The sequence below is a fragment of the Podarcis raffonei genome, chromosome 8 (assembly GCF_027172205.1).
Source record: "Podarcis raffonei isolate rPodRaf1 chromosome 8, rPodRaf1.pri, whole genome shotgun sequence".
NCBI classification, from domain to species: domain Eukaryota; kingdom Metazoa; phylum Chordata; class Lepidosauria; order Squamata; family Lacertidae; genus Podarcis; species Podarcis raffonei.
The window spans coordinates 70054473-70075397 of record NC_070609.1 but is presented as its reverse complement, the minus strand read 5'-3'; the positions used below and the strand labels follow the sequence as shown (position 1 = coordinate 70075397).

At 43.8% G+C, this 20925-nt stretch overlaps 1 protein-coding gene across 5 annotated transcripts in view; it reads right to left on the bottom strand.

The window, feature by feature from the left end:
- The window catches only part of MORN1 (MORN repeat containing 1), a 116544-nt gene that overhangs the window by 66086 nt on the left and 29533 nt on the right, over positions 1 to 20925 (bottom strand). For all 5 annotated transcript variants that reach the window (XM_053400677.1, XM_053400680.1, XM_053400678.1 and 2 more), the window contains exons 7-10: positions 17108 to 17204; positions 15479 to 15589; positions 13004 to 13127; positions 8311 to 8501 (exon numbers count right to left, since the gene is read on the bottom strand). In XM_053400677.1, coding sequence (XP_053256652.1) covers positions 8311 to 8501; positions 13004 to 13127; positions 15479 to 15589; positions 17108 to 17204 — 523 coding nt within the window. The remainder of the gene's footprint in view (positions 1 to 8310; positions 8502 to 13003; positions 13128 to 15478; positions 15590 to 17107; positions 17205 to 20925) is intronic.

The window sequence follows — 20925 nt, the reverse complement described above, 5'->3', positions numbered from 1 at the left end:
GCCTGCCTTCCTAATTACATCCAGTCTAGGTTGTGGCCCTGCCTGTCAGCTTCCTTCATCTCAGTATTGCCCTTGTGGAACTCAGCAGGGAGGAAGATGGGGCAAAACTAGAATTGGTTGGCTCTACCTATGTTGCCTGTCATTAGCTCTGGCTCCATCTACTGTTGGCTTCTCTGCCTTCTGCACTGCCCTTCTTGATGGACACAACCGATCATCCACCACACAGGACAAAACCAGTTTAGTCAAGGTAACTAGTAAATGTTACCAAGGAGGCCCCTCCGGCAGCAGAGCAGCTTTTAATTCAGCCTTGGATTTCATTACCAAACTAGAAACGTCTAACAGGCGAGCACATCCATTTCTGAAAGCAAAAGCTCTGTGCCGTTTCTCAGAACCTTTCAGAATTCCATTTTGCTGACAGTTCATCAATAGTGCATGGGGCTGGATGCCTTTCCATTACTGTGTTATTACCACCATACTAAAAGAACAGGGAGAACGAAAGCCTCAAGGACCTCATAATTTACCCATCAGCAGAAGTTATTCCTGAGGTGTTTTGAGATTGTGCCAACATTTTGCTCAAAAGCGAGCCATGAAGCCTTTGCTGGAAAAAGAACTGAAGTGCAAATCAAGTTGGTTGAAAGAAATAATCTACTACTGCCAGAGCTTACAAGCTAATAGAGGAAGAAATTGAAATCCAAATAGATGAATGGTAGGTTTCGTTTGCATTCAAGCATCCACAGCATCCCTATGGAGCAGGGAGGGGGGAGGCTGGTGGCGTAAGCCCCAATTTTACGATATAGTGGTCTGACCATCAGTTCCATCCTTCCCATATCCAGCCTATCCCACATGGACTGAGTTGGAACACACATACACACCCTGGTTACAGATGAATCTCTCTCAAGAGTGACCCAATCTCTCCAAAATCTCAGAGAACAGCACCCATGCCCTTGTTGCTCCCTAAATGGGCCTTGGAGATGTATCTTTTGTAATGATATAGGCCAAGCAGTCTAATAAGGGCCCTTTTCCTGGGGTTCTACAGGAGGTGATATTAGCAACAAGTCAAGGCAAACCAAGGCAGTATAGGGAAGGAGCGGTGGCAGAGTGCAAGAGAAGAGAATGAAGATTCAACAGGCGCCTTCTGGGCCAACTTTTAAATGCCTGCTGAAAACTTCTCTGTTCCACTAAGCCTATGCAGGAAATTAAGAGTACATCCCTCACAATGGTTTACCGATCTTTGTGTTTAACCTTTTATGCTTATATTGTTTTTTTTTTTTACTTTTTATATATTTTATGATATAGCAGTATATAAACATTTTGATTAATAAATAAATGTATTTAATATCAAGCTGGATGGACCAACAGGCTTCATATGTCCACTGAGAGCATCTTACCCAACGGCACCAAGTTTAAGGTCCTCCCCAGCTAATTTAGCCAATGGCCAGGGATGATGGAAGTTGTAGTCCAAGAACATATGTGGGATCCAAAGTTGATAATCACTGTTTAAAAGCCCTGAAGAAACAGCCCTTCATTGCTCTTACCATGGGCATCCGTGGGGCGGAAGACAAGGAGGCGCTCAGTTTCCCCTCCTCCACCACATGAACCATAACCCCAGATTCCCAGCTTCCATTTTAAAAAGTTTCTATAATTTGTAGATATAAGAGGCAAAGTGTGCTGGCACTGTTCTCCTCATTTGTTTTGTGAGAAACTTCCTTACTCCCACATTTCAGTTATGTACGTATGTATGCTTATTTGTAGTACTGTAACCCTGAGGGGACGTAGGTGGCGCTGTGGGCTAAACCACAGAGCCTAGGAAGGTTGGCGATTCAAATCCCCGCAATGGGGTGAGCTCCCATTGCTCGTCCCTGCTCCTGCCAACCTAGCAGTTTGAAAGCACGTCAAAGTGCAAGTAGATAAATAGGTACCACTCCAGCGGGAAGGTAAATGGAGAGCCAGTGTGGTGTAGTGGTTAAGAGCGGTAGTCTCATAATCTGGGGAACCGGGTTCGCGTCTCCGCTCCTCCACATGCAGCTGCTGGGTGACCTTGGGCCAGTCACACTTCTTTGAAGTCTCTCAGCCCCACTCACCTCACAGAGTGTTTGTTGTGGGGGAGGAAGGAAAAGGAGAATGTTAGCTGTTTTGAGACTCCTGAAGGGGAGTGAAAGGTGGGATATCAAATCCAAACTCTTCTTCCATGCACTGCTCTGGTTTGCCAGAAGCGGCTTAGTCCTGCTGGCCACATGACCTGGAAGCTGTACGTTGGCTCCCTCGGCAAAAAAAGCGAGATGAGCGCCGCAACCCCAGAGTCGGTCACGACTGGACCTAATGGTCAGGGGTCCCTTTACCTTTACCTTTAACCCCCCCCCCCCCGGGGACAAAAACCCTGCAGACACCCTTGACTCCTACCCTTCTCCTGGACAGGAGGTACATTTCATTCTGTAGAAGAGCCCATAAAAAACAGCTTCTAAGAGTCCACTCAAAGAGTGATTTTGGGGAGCTCAGGGAGCTGCACCTGGAACTGTTAAACCCAAGGTGCAAAGTCCCTTTTAAACCACCTCTGAATCTAGAAAGCAACCCCATGGTTCCCCCACAAAGTGACATTTACATTTATCAGAGCAGAGTATCCCCACTGTCCCGCACACCCCAAATCTCTCTTCTTCAGTACTTCTCCCCACAAAGAAAATACATTTTAATCCATGCTCTGAAACGTTCCTAACAAAACACGCTGGAGGGGAGAATCAAACCAAGAGAGGGCACGTTTATTTAATAACCCAAATCTTCTGGTAATTTAATAGTGGGGGTCAGGTGTTAAATAAGGGCTCTTATAAACATTTATTTTGGTAGCGGGGGGAAGCAAAAGCCAACTGAATTCAGCATGACGAAAACAAAGCTGGCAAGAGGGGCCAGCGGAGCATATCACACATGTTGGGGCTATCAAAATAAACTCTCCAGAGTCCAAAGATAGATGCAATTTTAACTACCACTCAGTTTCTCTCCACTTTGTTAGCAAGTTGAGTGTATTAAGATGCAAATCGTGTATTTACAATGTATCAAGTTATATGGGGTGGATTTAATATTACAGTTCACAATAAACCAAAGTGATTAAACTTTGATTCAACTCCCAAGATCTCAGCATTCAGGCTCCCATGAATAATTCCAGGAATAACTGGCCTGTAAAATAATACTGGCATATTTATAAAGAAAAGTGTTAGCTCATCTGTTACTTCATGTCCTCTAGGAAACCAAAACAACAATATAGGCTGTGAATGTATATATGCATAAGATGAGTAGGCAGGTTTGACTCACTGGGACTATAATAAACCTTGAGACACAGCTCCGAGTAGGTGGATTTTAGGTAGAAAGAAAAAGGGGCCCTCGTGGGGTGGTAAATAGATAGACCACGGATGTGCAGACCCCCTCCCCACCTTGCCCAGAGAAAGTTAGCAAAGCTATTTGGGGGCCCCCTTGAAATTATTTGGGTATTTCACACCAATTCACTTTAATGTATATGGAGGCAAAAGTGGAGGTGCAATTCAGATGAAATTATGCATCGCATGGGCAGAGTGAGATGCAGGATGCTTGAAGGTCTGGCTAGGACTGTTGAGAAACCTGGGTTAAAATCCCTGGTCAGTCACTGTTTCAAGAAGTGGTAGAGAGACACTTCTAGATTTGTCTGGCAGGGCAAGAAGCCCAGAATAAAATTTAAAATATTGACTGATGCAAAGGAAAGAGGCGGATTTGCCCTGCCAGACCTTAAACTTTACTATGAATCAGCAGCATTCTGCTGGTTGAAAGACTGGCTGCTTCTTGAGAACACAGACATTTTGGATTTGGAAGGTTTTAATAATGTTTTTGGGTGGCATGCATATTTGTGGTACGACAAGGTTAAAGCACATAAAGCATTTAAAAACCATATTGTCAGGAAAGCATTGCTCAATGTCTGGATAAGATACAAAGACTTATTGGAAAATAAAACCCCAAGGTGGTTGTCACCAATGGAAGCGAAGGCTCAGAAAAAGCTCAATATGGAGGCCAAATGGCCAAAATATTGGGAAATATTGGAACAAGAAGGAGAGAAATTGAAATTGCAGAGTTTTGAGAAATTAAAAGATAAAGTGCGAGACTGGCTTCATTATTATCAAATAAGAGAGGCCTATAACTTGGACAAAAAAATTGGCTTCCAGGTGGAAAAATCAAAATTGGAAACAGAACTGTTAGATCCCAAAACTAAGATACTTTCAAGAATGTATAACTTGCTGTTAAAATGGAACACGCAGGATGAAACGGTTAAATCTGCAATGATTAAATGGGCACAAGATATTGGTCATAAAATTATGTTTGCTGACTGGGAATAGTTGTGGATCACCGGTATGAAATTTACGGCATGTAATGCGTTAAGAGATAATATTATGAAAATGATATATAGGTGGTACATGACACCAGTCAAGCTTGCAAAAATATATCATTTGCCTGATAATAAGTGTTGGAAATGTAAAGAAAATGAAGGTACATTCTTTCACCTTTGGTGGACGTGCCCAAGGATTAAGGCTTTCTGGGAGATGATCTATAATGAAATGAAAAAGATATTTAAATATACCTTCCTGAAGAAACCAGAGGCCTTTCTCCTGGGCATAGTCGGCTAATTGGTGCCAAAGAAGGACAGAACTTTCTTTATGTATGCAACAACAGCAGCAAGAATTCTCATCGCAAAGTATTGGAAGACACAAGATCTACCCACCTTGGAAGAATGGCAGATGAAAGTGATAGACTATATGGAATTGGCGGAAATGACTGGCAGAATCCGAGACCAGGGAGAAGAGTTGGTGGAAGAAGATTGGAAGATTGCAGAAACATTGTAAAATTAATCAATGCTGAAATGATGTTGGATTGAAATAAAGTGGCTTTAGCAATAAGGTTAAAAAGAATATGTAAAAATGGACTGATAATTAGATGAAAATATAAAGTTATAATATGTTAAGATATAGAATTAAGATAAATACAAAGAGGGAAAGGATTTTCTGAATTAACTATGTGAATTGGAATACAGAAAAGGGAGGTGTGAGGAGGTCAGGAAACAAGTAATTGAAATATAAGATATGAAAAGATTGATTTGTTTTTTAATTGTTTTTTATTTCTTCATGTATTTTGTATTTTTCTTTGCATTTTTATATCTTTTTTCTTTTTCTTTTCTTATTCTGTAATTTTCTTTTGTCTGTAAAATTTCAATAAATATTTATAAAAAAAATAAAAAAATAAAATCCCTGGTCAGTCACTAAGCTCTCTAGGCTGGTCACCCTCTCTCAGTTTAACCTACTTCGCAGGGCTGTTGTGAGAATAACATGAGATACAGTGGTACCTCGGGTTAAGTACTTAATTTGTTCTGGAGGTCTGTTCTTAACCTGAAACTGTTCTTAACCTGAAGCAACACTTTAGCTAATGGGGCCTCCCGCTGCTGCCACACAATTTCTGTTCTCATCCTGAAGCAAAGTTCTTAACCTGAGGTACTATTTCTGGGTTAGCGGAGTCTGTAACCTGAAGCGTATGTAACTTGAAACATATGTAACCCGAGGTACCACTGTACTTCCTATGCACACTGCCCTAAGCATCTTAGAGGAAGGATATGATACAAATGTAACAGGGACCTTCCGGGGTGTATTCTGCAAATGCAATAAAAGTGGATTAGTGATGAATTTATAATGGACCATTCACACATCATTCTGCTTTGTTAGATGATCTGTGAGACTGCCCCAATGTTGCTGCATTACAGCTACCCAGAAAGGCAACTCTTGCACTACAGCACAACAAAAGCGGGACAAAAAATAAACCGAGACATTTGTGGTATAAGAAGTTACAGGATTTCGGGAGTCAATTAATGGGCATGCACTGATTGGAAAGAGAGCGGTATGTCAACCCACAAACTTTTGGAGGTACAAACAGTGCTGAAAGTTGGATCATATATAACTGGACTGATGCCATCATGAACATGGATCGTCACAAATGCACAATATAAAGGACATCTGGAGGGGGTCATAGATAGACCAGGTTTTGCTCCTCCAGCAACTGCAGGAGTGGCTGTGACAAGGCTACTTCTCCCAGTCTAGCCTGGTAGGCAAACCACATCCATTCCTAATGAAGCCAGGTCTTGCAATGGCTACACGTGCCTTAGTAACATACAAACCAAATTATTGCACTGTGCTCACTGTGGGGCAAATATGGATGAGTCTCTGGAAACTTTAGCTGAGACAGTTTGTGGCATTGGTGGGTGCTCAAGCATGGAAGCACTTGACATCCTTATTTACAACAGCTGTTCTGGATTCCCAGAAATAACATTAGAATAGCCCTGAAGGATCAGGCCAAAGGCCCATCATCCTGTTCTCCCACTGACCAACCAGGTACCCCAATGTGAATCCTGAAAGCAGGACTTGAGCGCAACAGCACCCTCCCCACTTGTGATTCACAGCAACTGGTAATCAGAGGCATATTGACAATGGAGGTAGCCATTGTGACTGGCAGCCATCCAAACCATGGTAGAGGCATGACTGGTTGGGACACAGGAGAAGGCTATCTCTGAGGTTGCTACAGAACTCCCCACCAAATTTCAGGCAGTGAAACTCATGAGTTTCTAATGTATTCTGTAATTTATTTATTTATTATTTTATTTGTATGCTACCCTTAGTGACACAAGCACAGAGGGGGTGTGTGGAGGAGGGGTCTTACACATTTTCTTAAATAAATTTGATTTGCACATGGTACAGTGCATGGGAGGGAGGAATGGAAAAGCCAAGCATCCTATCCTGAGCTCCTTACTCAAAGCAGAAAATAAAGAAATAAATTAAAACTTAAAATGGATAATGATGAGTGCCTGAAAGATCTGCACTGATCCATACTGGATCCTATACTGCCACATCATCTCAGTGTGACTATACTGATACTGGTGTTCAGAAAGAGCTTCTGTTTCGTACTTGATGTTGTTTCCCTATGTGTGCAGCAGATGTCTCCTGTTTTTATTTCTCTTCTGATACAAGTGTTGGGATTAGTGCCCCGAATCCACAGATCTTTGTATGCAGCCATAGCAGGCTGTACACACTCAGCTGAACACCAGAACAGGGAGGACTGTATGAAACTTCCTTATACCAAGTCAAACTCTTAATCTAGTATTAGCTGCTCTGACTGGCAGCAGCAATCTGGAATCTCAGGCAGGGATCTTTCCCATCATCTGCTACCTGAGGTTTTCAAAACTGGATATGCTAGGTAGACCTGGGGCCTTCTACAGGCAAAGCAGATGCTCTAACACTGACTCATCTGAGTCAGACTGCTAGTCCACCCAGTGCAGAGGCCTTTTCCCATCACCTACTGATCTGGAGAGGGCAGGGATTAAACAGGTGACTTTTATTCTTGCAGAACATGTGCTCTTTCCCAGATGCTCACTCGCGGAACTGAGGTTTACCTGGGCAGCAAGGCCTAGAAAGTGGAATAAGTTTTAAAGTGGGAAGGTGGGGGGGCTGAATGAATTCAAAATATTTGAGAAAGACTGCTTTAAATGTTCGTTCTATCCCCCTCTTTTCTTTCATGGAACAGGTGACAAAATAGCTGTTTTTCCCCTTAAAGCTTGCAAAGATGTATGGATGACATACAGAGGAGCAGGAGAATCAAAGGGCTGTCTCCTAGTCCTACTCAACAGCAGACCCAGTGAAAGTGATGGGTCCATTTAGGACCATTCATTTTAATGGGCCTATTCTGAGTAGGACTTAGCTGTAACCCAAAGGAAAACTGCTCTATTCGCTAATGATCAACATGCTTCCTTGTGTGCATGTAACAGGGCTTTAAGCAGAATCTCCACCATGGCCTCAGAGACAAAGCAATACATGCCTCTACTCCAAAAGGCAAACTGGTGCTTTCACTACATGCCTCCTCCTCCTTCTCCCTGCAACACTGGCATACTTCCCAAGCAAAAGCAACATGAGAATGCCGATATGGTGTTACCGCTGAACACTTCCTGCCTAATTCATTTTTAACAGCATGTTTTGACTGATCAGAGAAGGGAAAACCCACCCAAAGAAGCTGCATAACAAGCAAAGGCTATTCTGTCTAATGCAGGGGGGGGGGAAAACGTATTTTTAAAAATAAATCTATTCAAATTATTATGAGGAATGTCAATGACAAATCTCCTACAGCCTGCAAAATGCTTTTAAAGCTGCCCATTAGCATGACAAAAGCCGTCTCAAGTTGTTTCACTGAGGGGGTAGAAGATACCTTTTGTTTCTCTCTTAACTGCAAAAGCCAAGCACTCAAGCTAAATCTATGATCTCTACTTACCATAGTGGTTGCTAAGGGGATCTCCTGCACCACCCAGGGGTTTTGATCCAGATTCTGGTTCTAAGGCACTTGGGGGTATTAGCAGTTCAAGCAGGGCAAGTTGATTTTCACCAACAGCAGGCAGGGCAGCTTGCGGCTTCTGGCTTCCAGACGTGACAGTCATCAAAGGATACGGAATATACTCAAATCCGCTGCCAAAGGAAACAGGATTGGCATTATTTTGCACTGATAAGCTTCATAAACCTTAAAAGTAATCGGTTCAGAATTGATGTGGGATACACTAGGAGGGCTGAACATGTGAAGTTCGTACAGAATCAGATCGCTGGCCCATGCTGGCCAACCATTCTGACAAGCAGTGGCTCTCCACAAAGACTCAGGCAAAAGTCTTTCTGGGCACACTGTCATTTTGAGATCCTTTTCATATGGGAGATGCCAGGAACTGAACTCAAGGCCTTCTGCATGCCAAGCAGAAGGGCTTTATGACTCATCTGTGGCTCTTTTGGGTTAAAATAAACGAAAGTTACAGGCCTAACACTCCCTCTTTCTCTCTCTCTGCAGTTTGTCCGTCAGATTTGGAAAAGATGGCATTTGGCCCTAGCTCTGTACATCAAGGTTGTTGGGATGACCTGTTTCTTGCTTCTTAGGTCTTGGTGACCTGCAGTTGTTGTTGTTGTTTAGTCGTTTAGTCGTGTCCGACTCTTCGTGACCCCATGGACCAGAGCACGCCAGGCACCTCTGTCCTCCACTACCTCCCGCAGTTTGGTCAGACTCATGTTTGTGGCTTCGAGAACACTATCCAACCATCTCATCCTCTGTCGCCCCCTTCTCCTTGTGCCCTCCATCTTTCCCAGCATCAGTGTCTTCTCCAGGGAGTCTTCTCTTCTCATGAGGTGGCCAAAGTACTGGAGCCTCAGCTTCACGATCTGTCCTTCCAGTGAGCACTCGGGGCTGATTTCATTAAGAATGGATGCGTTTGATCTTCTTGCAGTCCATGGGACTCTCAAGAGTCTTCTCCAGCACCATAATTCAAAAGCATCAATTCTTCGGCGATCAGCCTTCTTTATGGTCCAGCTCTCACTTCCATACATCACTACTGGGAAAACCATGGCTTTAACTATACGGACCTTTGTTGGCAAGGTGACGTCTCTACTTCTCCAGATGCTGTCTAGGCCTGTCATTGCCCTTCTCCCAAGAAGCAGGCGTCTTTTAATTTTGTGGCTGCTGTCACCATCTGCAGTGATCATGGAGCCCAAGAAAGTAAAATCTCTCACTGCCTCCATTTCTTCCCCTTCTATTTGCCAGGAGGTGATGGGACCAGTGGCCATGATCTTCGTTTTTTTGATGTTGAGCCTCAGACCATATTTTGCGCTCTCCTCTTTCACCCTCATTAAAAGGTTCTTTAATTCCTCCTCACTTTCTGCCATCAAGGTTGTGTCATCTGCATATCTGAGGTTGTTGATATTTCTTCCGGCAATCTTAATTCCAGCTTGGGATTCATCCAGCCCAGCCTTTCGCATGATGTATTCTGCGTATAAATTAAATAAGCAGGGAGACAAAATACAGCCTTGTCGTACGCCTTTCCCAATTTTGAACCAATCAGTTGTTCCATATCCAGTTCTAACTGTAGCTTCTTGTCCCACATAGAGATTTCTCAGGAGACAGATGAGGTGATCAGGCACTCCCATTTCTTTAAGAACTTGCCATAGTTTGTCGTGGTCGACACAGTCAAAGGCTTTTGCATAGTCAATGAAGCAGAAGTAGATGTCTTTCTGGAGCTCTCTAGCTTTCTCCATAATCCAGCGCATGTTTGCAATTTGGTCTCTGGTTCCTCTGCCTCTTCTAAATCCAGCTTGCACTTCTGGGAGTTCTCGATCCACATACTGTTTGAGCCTTCCTTGTAGAATTTTAAGTATAACCTTGCTAGCGTGTGAAATGAGTGCAATTGTGCGGTAGTTGGAGCATTCTTTGGCACTGCCCTTCTTTGGGATTGGGATGTAGACTGATCTTCTCCAATCTTCTGGGCACTGCTGAGTTTTCCAAATTTGCTGGCATATTGAGTGTAGCACCTTAACAGCATCATCTTTTAAAATTTTAAATAGTTCAGCTGGAACTGGTGACCTGCAGTATAAGCCAACAACTGCAACAGCCTTGTTAAATCCCGCCCCCAGCAGTTGCACAAATTCTTCCTTTCATTTTGATGGTGGATTCTACTTAAATCGGCTGGAGTACAGCCTTTTTAGCCAGTGTTTTTAAAGTGCATTCCAAGCTGATGGCCTGTTGTTATTCTTACAGGGTGGGAAAGAGTGGAAAATACCTTTCTCTAATCTAAACTATGTGCCAGGCTTTCACAGGTTAGCAACCCAACTCTGTTTGAGTGCCCCAATATTAAAGAGTGCTACAACTCACAGAATCTGTATAAAACAAAACAAAAAAAATTCCTTCCAGTAGCACCTTAAAGACCAACTAAGTTAGTTCTTGGTATGAGCTTTCGTGTGCATGCACACTTCTTCAGATAGTTGGTCTTTAAGGTGCTACTGGAAGGAAATTTTTGTTTTGTTTTGACTATGGCAGACCAACACGGCTACCTATCTGTAACTAGAATCTGTATAGTGGCGGAAAAGTGCTACACACACTCAACAGAGGGAAAGAACATACCAATCTAAGGTGATCCTAATTTATAAAGGATATTCAGGTGTTGTCTGGTGGACAAGTACACATTAGAACCCGAGAATCATAAAGTTGTAGGGTATCTTGAAGGCCCTCTAGTCCAACTTCCCTGCTTGATGCAAGCCAGTTGTTCCTAAACCTTTTCCCTCATGGACCACATGAAAACTGATGAGAATGTTGGTGGGCCACTCAATGATTTTTCTGCCTGTTGTAGTGCAGGGGTTGGCAACCTAAGGCCCAAGGGCCACAAGCGGCCCATGGGGGTCGTTTAACTGGCCCATGGACCCCCGCCGCCTGCTCAGTCGGCTCCCGTGCGCCACGCTAAACCAGCGAGGAGCAGAGCAGGGACCGCCTTCCGTGACACTGGTCAGCTTCCCATTGGCTGCAGGAAGCTCCTGCAGCCAATGGGAAGCTGTGCACACCACCTCTGCTCCAGAAATAGTGTTTGCGCATGCATGAGCACATGTGTGCACACTCCGGCCCACTGCGGCATCTGCAGGACCGTGAACCGGCCCAAGTCACAAAAACTTGGCCGACCCCTGCTGTAATGCACTGTGCTATATGCTGTATGAACTTTAATTGTATTTTTATTGCTTTCTTTATACCTTATACTGTTTTTTATGGTATTACAATGCATATTGTACTGCATTGCCACTAAAGGTGAAGGTAAAGGATCCCTGGACAGTTAAGTCCAGTTGAATTCAACTATGGGGTACAGTGCTCATCTGTGCTTTCAGGCAGAGAGCTGGTGTTTGTCCACAGTCAGCTTTCCAGGTCATATGGCCAGCATGACTAAACCACTTCTGGTGTATGAAAAGACTGTGACGGAGGCCAGAGCACAGAGAAACGCCATTTAGCTTCCCACTGCAGTGGTACCTATTTATCTACTCGTGGCAGTATGCTTTCAAAGTGCTAGGTTGGCAGGAGCTGGAACAAAGCAATGGGAGCTCACCCTGCCATGCAGATTCGAACGGCCGACCTTACGATAGGCAAGCCCAAGAGGCTTGGTGGTTTAGACCACAGTGCCACCTGCGTCCCTGCACTGCATTACAATTTATGTGGATTTCAAACTGTAGTACAATAATACCATCTGAAGGTTATGGACCACAGTTTGGGAACCCCTGATGTAGGCAATCTAGAGTTAGAGCATCCCCAATGGCAGTCCAGTCTCTGCTTAGAGGCCTCTGGCAATGGAGGGTCCAACTTTGCCCAGCCTACCATGACATGGCTGAGATGCCAAGTAGTCCATCAAAGGAAATCAAAACACCAAAAGAGCACCAGATGCCAAGGAGTCCTGACATGCCCTGTGTTCCCAGTCTTGTTCCCCACTCCTAATTCCTGGCTGATTTGCCCTCTTCAGTTCCAACTCCTGGTGCCTGGCTCCAAACAGCTGCTCACAGCCCAGGCCTCAGAGGCCTCCTCAGCAGCTCACTAAGGATGGGGGAGACATTCATTTTTACGCTATCCTTCCTTATTCACACTTCCCAAAACAACATGGGAACTAAAACATAGTCATCTTTCAAAATTTACACTTCTCCGAATTCTGAAATGCAGTTCTCCAACCAAAAAAAACAACAACATCCTAGAATGTGTATATAAGAGGCTGATGCAGATAAATGTGCATACATTAATGAAATTAACATAAAGAATGCATGTTTGGGGGGGGGGATATGAGAAATGCATACTGAACTGCTGACAAATTTTAATGAGTTTAAACAAAACAAAACAAAACACCACAAACTGACGCAGAAATGTGGCATACCAAACTTAAGATTGGAAAAATGAGAACCTGTGAGAAACGAAACTGACAAATTCATCCATTCCTATCAGTGTTCCACATGCCTTATCCCATGAATTTTAACCAGATCCAGCTAGTTGTTGAGGATTACTTGGGACCTGGAATGTGCTCAAGAGAAGCCAAAGCACGTCGAGGAAGCACTTTGAGCTGTTCAGCGTGTTGCTTCTCCATAACATGAGTCTAGGGTCACAAGAATGAACGGAATGAATTCTTCCCCATGTTACTTACAAAGAGCTTTTGATTGGCTGCCTCCCAGTTTGCTCAAGGAACTCATAGGAATTGGTTTTTAAACTTTCAGAAAGCTGGCCTGCTTGGATACCAGCACTGATCTCCAGCAGTCGACCACTCTCACCTATCAAGCAAAAAAGAGAAGAGAGCAAATAAAACCATTATTTAGTTATTTTCTCTGCAGGCAGCTGCAGTGTTAACTGTTGATCTGCACACAGAACAGAGTGAGACAGGGGTGAGACCTGAGGTGATATCCAGATTTCAACAAAGACGCTAGATATGGTCCATGTCAATTTTGCATGTGTTTCATTAGGTGGTTCTGTCCTCTTTCCGCATTTACCTAGGAATCATTATTTTTAATCTGCATGAACATTTGTATTTAAACCCAGTCACCTTTCACCCAACTTCAGATGGCATGAGGAATACAGAGAGTCTGAATGTGACCCCAAAGTTTGGGCAGGTTCACATGGCAGAGGATGGTAGCAAGGTCCAGTATGGTTTCAAACTGAATGGAGGACGTTTTGAGATTCCTGCATTTCAGGGGGTGGGTGGGTTAGATGACCTTCTGGATCCCTTCCAACACTCCAATTCTATTTGTAGATGTTCCGCTGCTGAAGCCTTTGCCAGCCTCATGCCCTCCAGATGGCTTTGGACTAGCACTTTCATCAACCCCATTCAGCACTGCTGGGAATCAGGCAGGCGAAGGCTGCGCTATTGTAATAATTGTCCTGTTACTTCAGATTGCCCATTAAGAAGAAAGAAGTAGGTGTTTTAATTCAAACTGTGATGCCAGGCACGAAGGTGGGCATACATTCCAGACAATGCATTGTAACTTAGCATCCTTCCAGCTCTGAAAACACACACACACAAGCCCACAGTCAACAGAATTGTCATCGTTTCTGGAAAATGTACTTAGTCATATTCATTTAATTACAATGTTCTGCAGGTGGCCTTTACTTCTTCAGAGTAATCCGAATTGGAAGGATACAAAGCACAAATGATTTTTCTGTTGTTAACAGAAAGCCTCCCTCCTTCTCTCCACCCCACCCTTTTCTTTTCGGTCAGAGGTTCGTATTGAAAAGTTTTGCCTTTGTAATAGTCTCAAGCAATAAATGAGAACATACAAAGAGCTAAGATGCCAATAAAAACGAAAGAGAACTATGTGAATCAGAACTAAACATGGTTTTCTGGGACTAAGAGGCAAATGATAACATGAAGCTTGGCTGGAGAGGCCAAAGCAACTGGAACAAAAAGGGGGGGAGAGGAGTTTTTAATAAAGGGAGGTGTATTTTAGCTGATGGACAGTAGACATCATCATCACCATAAGCCTCTAAGAAAAGCGAGAAATGGGAACCAGTATTCATAAAAAGCCTGCACACACACCATACATTTAAAGTACATTGCTTCCACCAAAGAATCCTGGGAACTGTGGCTTACCCCTCGCAGGGCTACAGTTTCCAGCAAACTTAACAAACTACAGTTCCTAGGATTCTTTTTGAGAAGTCATGAGCTTTAAATGTACAATGTTTATCTGAAGAAGTGTGCATGCACATGAAAGCTCATACCAGTAACAAACTTAGTTGGTCTCTAAGGTGCTACTGGAAGGAATTTTTTTTATTTTGTTTCGACTACAGCAGACCAACACGGCTACCTACCTGTAATGTGTACACAGTCTCATAAGGGTTATCTTGGCCCTGAACCACCTAACCCTTAACAAGTGTGTCTGTGTATGGACATTACAACCCATACTGAATTCATCCACTGAGCAGAAGGGTTAGATCATCTCCACCATCTGCTGTGGTCATAAATCCCAGCAAAGTAACCCCAGGAACTGTAGTTCCCTGGGAGGGATTGGGGCTCATGAGGACCAGCGCAAAACTACAATTTTCAGGGTTCTTGGGTTGAAAGTCATGGCAATTAAACCAGTTGAGATCTGTCCACATTTGTAGTGTAGATATGCCCCAAGACAAATTTTGACAGAATCTACACTTCCCAAGTTTTTCAGCTTACACATTTGTATTTTTAGATATCTACCCAGTCTCAACCTGCTTTCTGGTATGTTTGTGTGTGCGTGACTACAGTTGATGCAAAAGAAACAGTACGCAAACTGCCTTTCGATCCAAGGCCCTTTAAAATCCTGATAACAAAATTTAACACAATTGTTATGAAACTAGTATGTATTTCAGTACATGTACTATACTTTATAAATCGCTTAGAAGCCTATTTTGGCATTAAGCTGTACATAAATGATTAAATATCCCCATAATTCTTTTTTTTTTTAGTAAAGAATGCTGGGTCCTTGGGGTTTTTTTCTGTTCAAGACTGTGAGAAGTCTTTTACACAGCACAACATTAGGCTGTATCCCATGCTAGGTGTACTCAGAGCAGACCCACTGAAGTTAATGACTAAGCTAGGTCCATTAATTTCAACAGGTCTACTCTGAGTAGAACTTAGTTAAATAAAAAAAGTTCTTACTTTCACAAACCTCTCCTTTCTCGTTTTCCAGCTGCACTTGAAATGTATGGGAAGACCCTTGCACTATCTCAATAACCTCTGGTCCCATAATCACAATCTTCTTTGCTTGTCCTGCAAACATTTAACATATCTTGGTTAGTCAGTTTGCTGAAAAACCAAACTGGGAGTGGTGTTCAACTTACCTTTTATTCAAAGTAGACTTACTGAAATTAATGGACCTAACCTAGTCATATTTATTAATTTCAATGAGTCTATTCTGAGTAGAATTTAGTTAACTACTACCCTGCAACACACATACGCATAGGAAGATGAAATCAGATCAGTGTGTTGTATCCAGTTCTAGTCCTGCTCAGAGTAGATCCCTCAAAGTTAGCAGATGCAACTAACTTAGGTTCATTCATTTCACTGGGTCAATGAGTATAACATAATTTGATACAACCCCTAGACCCTTGGTACATCAAGGTCAGTATTGGCTCTTCTGATCAGTGGCAGCTCTAGAGGGTCTCAGACAGAGGTCTATTGCCACTCTACCTGGAAATGCCAAGGATTGAACTGGGAACCTTCTGCATACAAAGAATGAGATCTACCAGTGAGCTACCACCTCTCCCTGAGTGGTGGGGATGATTTCAGGATCACTTAGGATTCAGACCTAGGTTCAATGAGCCCTTCAAACCTGAGTACAAGTTCATTCAACAGACCAGCACCATCTGGAGTGATGGTTACCTGAACCCCCCGCTTAGCCTCCCCATCAGCTGTGCCAGAATCCAGGTTGTGTTCTCTGGCTCAAGGCCTCCAAGGCGATGGGAATGTGCTGCTCTGCAAAGGGAGAATGCCAGGCAATGTGTATCATGCCAGACCATTCTGGAGACTTCACACTATAAGAGCTGACACTGGCCTTCTGCACCTGAAGAAGACCGGATCCTAAGAAGCCATGGCAGCTCCAATCTGAAACCCTGTAGTTCCCAATCCAAGCTCCAGAATCCCTGACATTCATATAATACTGGAACCAATACTTTCATCCACCTCTCTCTTGAATTTAAATATGTGCCCACATTATTCACATCCACTTGGAAGCCAGCACTTTTTCCACACGTGCTGGACAGGGAGACCCAACAGTAGGTGGAGCCAGAGCCAATGACAGAGGCAGTGTCGCCTCTTGGATTGGTTGTAAGGAAGAAGGCAAGCAGGTGGGAGCCAACTGAAGGTAGGCTGAGGTTGGTGAGGCAATGCCCCATTTGCCATAACAGACAAGCCACCACTGGGCCCAACACCAATATAGCTACAATTGTTGTCAAAGTTACAAAAGCTTTTCCCATGCTCAGCACACAAATTATGTAGCAGGGAAAAAAGGAAGATTTCATCAGAAACATAATTAAAAAAAATACACACACCCCGCACAGCATTTTCATGTTGTGGCTTCTCATTCCGTTCCACTAATGGATTTCTACCCCTCTGCCAGATCCCTCCATGCAAAGGGCTCACTAGTGTTTTTGCTCTTTATGAGTGACACGTCCCAGGGATAAAAACGATGCCAGCACTGCGGCCCAACTGTATGCATCAATAGGCTGAAAGGAAGGGCATTATGCAGAAGTCTCATTACGAACCTGGTTGCATAATCAAAGTACATACCAACAGGGTAGCCATTGAGCCACAGTCCATCATAGATGACACCTGAACAATGGATTATAGAGCCGTGTCCGTTGAATGTGTCATTTCTCCACTGTCCCTTCAAATAGAAGGAGAAAAAGAAAACAGAGAGAGAGAGAGAGAGAGAGAGAAGATATGCATTGGTTTCAATTTTAGACTGCAACATGGGTGACTACAGAAAGAAGGGATTAAGCCAGGCGCAATAGCAGAGCGGGTGGCCCTTGGGGGAGTCTTTAGAAACACTATTCCAAAACTGTTGTGAATGTGTGGAGCGGGAGAGGCAAGGCAGCGAGGACTGGGGGAGGGCAAAGGGGAGTCAGAACAGCAGCCCAGGATTACGTCATCATACCAGTGACCTGAAAATGGGCATTTTTTGCTATTGCCCCTGTACTATGGAATGCCCTTCCTTCTGCCACATGTGAAGCAGCAACCACCAGTAGCATCACATGTATCCATTTACCCAGCCTCTCCATGACCCGTAGGACTGAACCCTGATTTATGTGTTTGAATTTCTGTTTTGTTTTCATGTGCTGTACACTGCTTAGAAATTTTTAAATAATTGGTTTATAAATGCTTTTAAATAAACAAAAATGGCCTGTAAATAGAATAGTTTGGGGCGAGTTGAGAGTTATAGACACCTCTGATAGCATAAACTCCCCCCCCAAAAAAAAATCCTTTTTTAAAATGCATTCATGATGATTTGTGCTTATGCTGGGATTGGGATGGTTATTTGTGATTCCCACATTCAATACCACCTGCAAAAGTTTTGGAGTGGGCATATTGCTTTCATTCCAATCAGTGCATGTTCTGTAACTTCCTGCTGAAATCCTGTAAATGCCATGGTTCCTTTGGCTGGCAGCCTCTGAAGGAAGATGAGGTAGAATGGGAGGGAGAAGTAAGACACCACTGACTTTGGCTGCAATTTCGAGTACTTGAGCCTGTGTTCTTTCCTCCTCTCTCCCCTTCCTTTTTCCTCATGCAACATGTCTTTCTAGATTGTGAGCCTGAGAACAGGGGCTATCTGGGTACCAATGTTTGTAAGTCATCCTGAGAGCCTTTTCAGCTAAAGGGCAAGATATAAATGCTATAAATAAAAAAAGGGGAGACCAGAAAAAAATGCAACAAAAAGCATGGCTTTTATAGTGATGGTGTCATCAGAGTAGGCTACGTCTGCCTACAGATGCCCAAGAAACAAAACTTATTGTGCGGCTTATAGATAGTTGGCAAAAACTTTTTTTTAATGAATTCCAGATTGTGTAATAGCTGAATACTATTATGCTCTATTAGACTGTCTACCACACTGCTTTTTGATCCATTTTATTTATTGATATTATTTTATCAGTAAAAGCGGGAAGGTTAAGACATTCGGAAGCAGCCTTGGAAGGCTTCTTTGGTGCCAGACCATACAAATGCAGCCCCTGTTAACAATTAGTTGCAGACCAAGATCTCACAATTGGTGGGCTAGTGGCAAGAGAGTCAACAATGGCAAACTGTGCAAAGTCCTTGCAAGCGGGAGACAGTGTGCCAATGTGAGAATGTCAGGCGACATAATGCTGGCATACAAAAAGAAAGAAAAAACAACCAGGGCCAAACTGAAATGGAAGGTTGGCTTACAAAGGTAGCAACAAGGGAGGTAACAAGGCATCTACCAATCTGTGACAGCCATCAGGGCAAGGCAAGACTCCCAGAACAAGCACTGACAAAAGACATAATTGTGGATGTATAATTTTTGCAAAAACACTGGAAGGAAGTGAGGGGATTCAAGGTGGTGTGGATTGTTGTCTAGTGGGTGCAAGTGCCACAGGATACTGAGGGCTAGCGAGCCTTCCCTTCTCCATTCCCAAAGCTTTGAAGCCAGCTCTCCTTCACTCAACTGCCTTGGCTGCAAATGAAAATCCGTACATTTATGTGTGTGTTTTGTGTGGCAGTCGGTTGAGTTCCCGGTGCTGCCAGCTGACAAGCGGTGGCTTGCGCGGAACAAAGTGCTACTATAGCTCTAAATTTATCTGAGCCAACCTCAAATCCCAGATGGATCCAGAGACTCAAATTCTGCCACTCTCTCTTTTTTACACCCTTAGCAACTAGTATCCAAAATAGAGGGGGAGGAAGAGAGAGAGAGAGAGAGAGAGAGAGAGAAAGAGAATGACTGCACGGGCAGCCCAAAAAACAGGCATTGGAAAACATGTTGCTGCAGCAACTGGGTTTATTCTGTTCTTTCCATCACTCTTCTAAAGCGTTCCACGGAAATACTTCTACTGAGAATATCATTGTTAAGAGGCAAGTGTTCTGCGGTGTGTGTGCTTTAAAAAGAGCCATGACTTCTCTGCGGGTATTGGAAGCTCAGGAGGAGATGCCAGCTTATTTCGGCAACCAGGGATGCTTATTAATTTGCCTCTGGGCTCAAGGAAGTGTCCTGATTGGTAACAGCCCTGCCCTGGGACACCACTGCAGATTTGGGGCCTGGGGTGGGGGCAGACAGCAAGAGATATAGTAAGGCTGAAAAGAACAGTGCTGGAATAGATGGGCAAAAAAGTATGACCCGGAGTCACTCAGCCCCCATTTGTGGATATACGCAAAATCAAAAACTGCAGGAGAGTAGTATGTTTTAAGCATATTGCTGAGGTTTCTTTTCTTTTCCATGCCCCATGAGGAGTATAAAAGGTCACATGACAAAGAAGCACCCATTTGAAACAAAGGAAAACATGAAGGAGCTTATGGCTCTAGCACACACAGAAGGCCATTCAACATGCAAGGGAGCAAAGCTCTGTAAAAAGGCAGGTTTGTTGCATGCAGAAGGTGTCCCATGCTTGGTTAAAATGGTCTGGTAGCTGGTGATGAGCAATGACAAACCTAGACAGCATCTTAAAAAGCAGAGGCATCACCTTGCCAACAAAGGTCCGAATAGTTAAAGCTATGGTTTTCCCAGTAGTGATGTATGGAAGTGAGAGCTGGACCATAAAGAAGGCTGATCGCCGAAGAATTGATGCTTTTGAATTATGGTGCTGGAGGAGACTCTTGAGAGTCCCATGGACTGCAAGAAGATCAAACCTATCCATTCTGAAGGAAATCAGCCCTGAGTGCTCACTGGAAGGACAGATCGTGAAGCTGAGGCTCCAATACTTTGGCCAACTCATGAGAAGAGAAGATTCCCTGGAAAAGACCCTGATGTTGGGAAAGATTGAGGGCACAAGAAGAAGGGGACGACAGAGGACAAGATGGTTGGACAGTGTTCTTGAAGCTACCAGCATGAGTTTGACCAAACTGCGGGAGGCAGTGGAAGAAAGGAGTGCCTGGCGTGCTCTGGTCCATGGGGTCATGAAGAGTCGGACACGACTAAACAACAAAATAACAAAAGCTGGTGATGGGAAGGATCCTCCTCTGCCTGAGACCCTGGAGAGGGGCTGCCAGTTAGAGACAAACCATAATGGGCTGGGTGGATAAGTTGATGACCTGGAGCAGGGTATCTTCCTATATTCTTGTCCCTATAGCATCAGTTGGTCCATATGTAGAACTAGTGAGCCCAGGATGTTGCTCTGCACTCCTTGGGCATGGGGGGTGGGGTGGAAGGAGGAGAGTGAAAAATAAATGTGTAAAATTAACTTTTAGGTCCCAGGCTGCCTTCTGGTGCACAGAACGTCATTTGTGAATCCTGATGGCAGTGCCTAGTTTCTCAGCGTTATGAAGAAGCAGAAAGCTGGTTTGTTCTATGTGGTAAACAAATGCTTTAAACTTCCCCATGTCACACACAAAGGACCTGGGAAGCACACAAGCCCAATGCTCATGTCCCTCCTTCTTGTCAC